The sequence below is a fragment of the Triticum aestivum genome, chromosome 5D, assembly GCF_018294505.1.
Source record: "Triticum aestivum cultivar Chinese Spring chromosome 5D, IWGSC CS RefSeq v2.1, whole genome shotgun sequence".
Lineage (NCBI taxonomy): Eukaryota > Viridiplantae > Streptophyta > Magnoliopsida > Poales > Poaceae > Triticum > Triticum aestivum.
The window spans coordinates 492,825,928-492,832,377 of NC_057808.1; the positions used below are offsets into that span (position 1 = coordinate 492,825,928).

Here is a 6,450-nt window from a genome sequence, read left to right on the forward strand (position 1 = left end):
GCAACAATGAATTGTTGAATATGGAGATCCTCCGCCAAATATATTGCTTCTCTACATGCGATATCTTCTAATGTGGCATGGTCATCAACTCCCTGAATGATTAGAGCGGAACTTCCGAGGAAATTGCCATCTCTATCTCGACACACCGCAGCTACTGAGCCTCCTCTTCCTTGTCAGACGCCAGCGTCCACGTGAATCTTTGTGAAGCCCTGAGGGGGAGCTCGTGATCGTTGGTTGACGGTTTGTGGAACCACCGATGATGGTTGTTTATCTTTGATTATATCGAGCTCAACAATAAACCTCGTGACGGAGTGAGTTCCTTGAGGGCTCTGGAAGACACCTTCTGAATCACCTTGCGTCTAGCCGACCAAATCGCCCAAAGGGTGACTGATAGTTTCATAAACAAATCATGTGATAATGAATCCCTGAGTGTAAACAGCCAATGCTTTGCGTTCGGTTCAGTGGTTGTTGCTATCGTTTCAGCCAACTCGTTGTCTATCAATGCCCACGTGCATCTTGAGACTGTGCATTCGACTAGTGAGTGTTTCCAAGAATCCTCCATCCCGCAGAAACCGCGTGCACTCGTATCAGTCATGTTTTTGCGCGCTCTAATGTCATTTGTCGAAATTGATTGTCGGGCGAGTCTCCATAAGAACATCCGGATCTTCGCCGGTACTTGTGTCTTCCACGCACCCTTCCAACTACCCTCCTCCTTCCGGATCTTCGCCCGTACTTGTGTCTTCCACATACCCTTCCAACTACCCTCCTCCTTCGCCGAGCTAGAGGAGTCGGCCAAACCTTCGAGCTAGGCGGATCCTATTTAGCGCTTCAGCGCCCGTTGGCAAACGACCGCCTAAAGGCGCTTCTAATTGCGCTCGGCCCATCTTGCCATTCTTTTTTGTTATCTAAACCAAAAAAATGAGGAGCGCGCTTGGAAGGACTGGTCTAGGTGTCGCTGCACTAACCACCACACATAGGTACATCTAAAAAAAACCACACATAGGTCATCTCACGTGATCAGTTCCCCCTTCTCCCCTCTTTACTTCTACGTCATTTTTTTCTTTTTTCTTTTTTATTTGGAACGATTTTGTTTGGTTTTTTTATTCTTTGCTAAATTGAATGAACTTTTTTATAAATTTCTGAACTTTTTTCAAAACCGATGAACTCTTATCGAATTTGATGAACTTTTTTTTGAATGCGATAAACTCTATTTTTCTAAATCAATGAACTTTTTTTTGTACTGGATGATCGAAGGCCTTAGTTGGGCTTAGTTGTCTAGTGGTGGTTCGTAAAGTCAACTGAAGGCCTCCGCCCGGTCCAAACTAAGCCCAACCCAGTGCACGCCTAATCAGGCCCACACACATAAATGTCTCTCTCTCTATTGACCGTGTCCCACTTCCTCAACGACCCGACTCGTGTCCACCTGCTCCGTCTAGTCGCGACACCCGCACAGCTCTGGTTCGCAGCGATGGCGAGCCACCGCCGCCTCCGCGACCTGCTCCTCCTCGCCGCGGCGCTCCTGCTCTCCGCCTCCTGCGCCGCCGCCGCCAACTTCGAGTACTGCAGTAAGTGCTCCGAACTCTCCTTTCTCCGCTAAACCATCCCCGTTTTGACTCTCGAGATTCCGCGGATTGTGTATGCGATGCGAGCTTCTATTGGTGCTTGGTTCCGCAGATAAGGGGCGCCACTATCCGGTGAAGGTGAGCGGCGTCGAGATCGTCCCCGACCCCGTCGTGCGCGGCCAGCCCGCCACCTTCAAGATCTCCGCCTCCACCGGTAAGATTTCGTCGAATAGCCTGAACTCCTTGCGATCTCGCTTGTGAATTGTGACGCGGTGTGCTCATGACTGCTGTCGAGCAACTTGAATCTAGCTTGTTAGATCGGTGGCTCCGTGTGTATGTAGTAGTCAGATCAAATCGATGCACTTTTGCTTGTTTTTTTGAGGTATAAATTTTTTCGAGGAAGAGGAATCAAACTAGTGCCCTGCTGAAGGTCTCGCTGGCGCTATCCATGTACTGTTACATGTGAATTAGTCACGTGCGCGGTAACATTTCAACCATGAATTGGGGCCTACCATGGTGTGTTAGAGAAACTGAGAATTGGGGAATATGTCTCTTTATGTGTTTCTGTAAGACTGCTTTGGAGTTTGGACAAAAAGGCAGCTGGTACTGCCATTCTATTTGCACCTGGGATGTTTGGATTGTGGAACATCCAATATTCGTTGGACTCAAATTGCAGTAATGCGTGCATGTTTATTGGCCTTACTTTCATGACTTCCCTCTGTTTGTCGGTGCTTGTATGTGAGTTTGCCGAGGGTTCCCGAGTCTCCTAAAATTCACCACACATGTCTACCGAAATGGTTTGTAGTAGTATGTCCCAGTTAATTGTTCTGATAGCCAAGAGGTGAAGGAAATGTGAGTTCTAACATGTGGTTCCTGCAAAACACTTTATAGATTCCATTTCGTAGTTAGTACCATGGTCGCTAGGGCTTTAATATTGAAATTGTTATGATGTGGATCTGGCAGGGTTTCTGCTGAAATATAGATTCTTTTTATCTGTTGGGTCTAGTCTTCCTAGATCTGCTACTAGTGTCTGCACACGCACACACACACGCATGCACCCATATTTCACAGTATTTTTCTGTAACTAGAATGTTTTTTTTTTCTAGTTGCTTCCTTCCTCTGAATCTCCCTGATACATTTTTACTGCTGTTTACACCTGACAGATAAAACCATCACCAAAGGGAAGCTGGTGGTAGATGTGTGGTACTTCTTTTTACACGTCGATTCAGAGACTCATGACTTGTGTGCTGGGACTCCCTGTCCCGCAACGGGCAAATTCGTACTAGCCAGCGAACAGACTTTGCCATCTTACACCCCACCAGTAAGCATACCCGCAGTGCACATTCAGTTCCGGTGCCGAACTTTGTCTAGATATTTTCCCTTGTAGTGCTTGTGACAGACAAGGGGCTCAATAGGTCGCTGCAAGTAACATCACATCCAGACATCCTGACGTTTTGTGTTGTTGTGATGTGCTTCAGGGTTCTTACAGTCTCCAGATGAAGCTGCTGGGGGACAAGAACGAGGAGCTGACCTGCATCTCGTTCGGGTTCAGCATCGGGTTCGTCGCGCCTGTCGCCATTATGTGACCCAAATATGTGCCGCGAACCAAACGCACCCTTGGTTGCAGTTGCAAAGAGCTAGCACACCACGTATGAATGTACCTGCAGAACTCTCTGAAATCTGAATCACCCCGGGTGGGAGAGCATGTGTTGGACTGAGCCGTTTTATCGTTTGTTCTGAGTGTCGAATGTCGGTTGTGTGTGTTTTACATGTGTAGTTTGTCTCGGCGGTTGCTTTCGACGAATCATGGGCGTTTTGGGTGATTAGTTGGGGCCGGTGCCGCATTCATCCTGTGATGGCCCGACAAGGGCGTTCATCCGTGGAGGACCTGTCGTGGGTTGCTGCTAGCACGCTGTCGTGGGTTGCTGCCGCACTGTCAAGCACCTAAATGCCTTTGTCCATGTACTCTGATGAAAGCTCCTTTTTCTTTTGCTTTGATAATTTTGTTATATCTGGTGACTCGGCGCTTAGTTATAATACGCACAAATACATGTTAAGCGTGTGTCCCTACCGGAGCATCAACACTCGTATGCGACAAGAAAGGGCGCGGCGTTTGGCTATGCAGTTGTCCTCCTATGCTAGCTAAATACCCGTGCGTCATAACGAACAATAAATGAAATCTACGCAATATTCCAAACAGCAAAAGGGTAATACATACATAAATACAAATGAAAGAATCATTATAGTTTGGAACCATGCGTGTTGAGAGCGTGACTCTCGTGTGACGTCAAATACGTCGTGAGAAACACCGACATCTTCCACATGTGTTCCTCCTCTGTACCGAAAAAGGGTTTCCCCCGCTTTGTATTACAAAGCAACAACATTGATACAACCAACGATAGGTGCTGGGGCGGAAGCAGCACAGGCACGCCCAAAAGAAAAGACAGAAAATACAAAAGGAAGAAAATGCCGACAACGGCGGATCAACGAAAACGAAGATGACTCGCAACCGCTGCGCCCGCCGGAGAAGTCCACCACGCTCCTAGCACCACGAAACGCCGCATACCAAGCAACACCTTCAAGAAGGAACGCGACGACAACGACGCTGCTACCGGACATGGCCTAGGGTTTCCCCCGGTACGCGAAGGGCCGTGGGAGGGAAGGAGGATATCCGACGCCCTTCAGGAAGGCACGGCGGCGCCCACAGGCGTCACCGCGTCGGTGCCGAACAAGCCGACAAGGATTTCTCCCAACCTCCAACCAACCACGACCCCAGACGATCCATCGTGCTCCACCATATTTGCCGTCCGCCAATATGCGCCACCACGGACTCGCAGTCACCAACGCCGTCTCACCGTGACAAGCAAAGCGAGACCGGCAGGATCGAGAGGAACCAACCGGAAACGAGGAGCAGCAGGGTCAGCGGCCACGTGGGAGGGGACAACCTCCACCACCCTCGGCGGTGACCGACCGGACGTAGCTCAGGAGCAAACCAGGCACCCCTGCCCGGCCGAGCCCGAAGCGGGCTCGTGAAGCTCCCGTCGCTGAGCTGCAGTACACGCGCCACCGTCTCCGCCACCCCCAGCCCAAGCCACACCTCCGTCCGCCGGAGATGACGCCGAAAAGCACACGCCAGGCCCACCCAGACCCAGATGGGGCCCAAAAGGGCCCAGATCTGGGCCGGAAGGGCTCCACCGCCAGCCATCGCGCCGCCCCGCAGCCAAGCAGCCACGCCACCGCCACCTCGCCACCCGGAGCTGCGCCGCCTGCGAAGACGAGCCGCCACCGGATCCGACGCCGGCCTGGGTGCACCGCCGCCGGCGCCATCGCCCGAGCCACAGCGCCGCGCGGGGAGGAAAAGAACGGGGCCGCCGCCGCCGGCATCACGCGAGCCAGGCCCGGAGGCCTACGCCGGCGGCGGCGGGAGGGGATTAGAGGAGGGGGACCGCTGGGAGGGGGAGGGAAGGGGAGCCCCCGGTCGCCTCGCTCGGGGAGGCGACGCGGGGGGTACGGGGGAGGAGGGGAGGGGGAGGGGGAGCCGGGGCGCGCCCGCCGGCGGCCGGGGGCGGCGGAGGAGCGGGGGAGGGCGGCGGCGGCGGCGGGGGGAAACCCTAACGAGAGCGGGGCGGAGGGGACCCTGTTGATGTGCCTTGTTCCTCCTCTGTCACAACAACCAAGCAAAAGCAAATCATTCAAACTTGTGGGAATCTTAAAGTTGATAAAACGATAGCATCAATCAACTTCCACTGTAGCACAACATTGAGAATTGGGTGGCAGGGTGCCTTATTGCTAGAGGAGAGGGTTTCAATGGCTTTCTCTGTTGTGACAGGTGTTGATAGATTATTTCTTCTGTTTCTTTCTGAGAAAAAGGAACACCGTAACACACCGCCAACAAATTCGCAGCGTGGGAGCAAACAAATGACTTTGGGAAAAATGGACCTTACGTGTTTGTGACATACGAAGGACATAATTTATGTTCTATGTGATTTATGAATGAGACGTTAGTTTGCAAAACATACCAAATAATGAAGATATATGCGTGATTTAGGAAGGAGATGTATATTTATAATGGGTGTGGCTAGGTTTACGTCGACCGAGACTTAACCAAGTCTCAATCAAGTGACATAGTATATAAAAGAAAAAAGGAAACTAAAAGGAATTCTTTTGCACAGATCTTCATGCAAGATCAAACTAGTACCCAGACTTGGCAAAACTGATTTATAATTCAGTAAGAGGATAATTATGAGGAGAGAATACTTTCAAATGATGTATTGTGTGGTTTAGAGAGCAGATGTTGGGCGCACCAACGGCGATGATCACTCTCCTTTGCTTTGCTTTGGTTTGGTTTGGTAGTAAAGATAAACACCTTTTCTCATACGTTTGCACTGCACGCTTTGCAAGCAGCTTCCGGCGAGACCACCCCACGTGCGCCGAACCGCTCTTCGCTCGTCGCCGCGTCACCGATGACAAGGAGCAACCCCGCCGTTCCCGAGAGAAGAGAATCTGCGCGTGCGTGCCAAAATCCGCCGATCCATCCATCCATCCATCCCACGGTTCGAAATTTAAACCCCTCGCCCACCCGTGACGCCACGCCTGAGAGAGATTAACGGCTCCTAACGACCCGAGCCGAACGTTAAACGGGCCCGTAAGCCACCCACGGAAGATACCACGTAATCCAGCACCCAGCCCACGCCGCCCGCGCCCTAGCACGAAAAGGAAAGAAAATACCCAGAAAAAAACAGGAGGCTGCCTGCGAACTACGCGGGCCTCGCAGCGCAAGAGCCCTAGGCAGGAGGCGCCCCCCCTTTTCCCTTCCCCCCCACACGACGCCCGCGCCGCGCCCGCCTCCTCCTGCCCCCCTCCCTCCCCCGCGCCCCCGCCTCCGCGC

At 52.0% G+C, this 6,450-nt stretch overlaps 1 protein-coding gene across 1 annotated transcript; it reads left to right on the forward strand.

The window, feature by feature from the left end:
* The first annotated feature begins 1,388 nt into the window (after window positions 1-1,388).
* On the forward strand, window positions 1,389-3,330 carry LOC123123120 (putative phosphatidylglycerol/phosphatidylinositol transfer protein DDB_G0282179). Its single transcript, XM_044543568.1, has 4 exons — window positions 1,389-1,565; window positions 1,675-1,776; window positions 2,726-2,883; window positions 3,041-3,330. Exons 1-4 carry the CDS (start codon window positions 1,469-1,471, stop codon window positions 3,146-3,148), a joined length of 465 nt encoding a protein of 154 aa, XP_044399503.1. The 5' UTR covers window positions 1,389-1,468; the 3' UTR covers window positions 3,149-3,330.
* The last annotated feature ends 3,120 nt before the right edge of the window (window positions 3,331-6,450 follow it).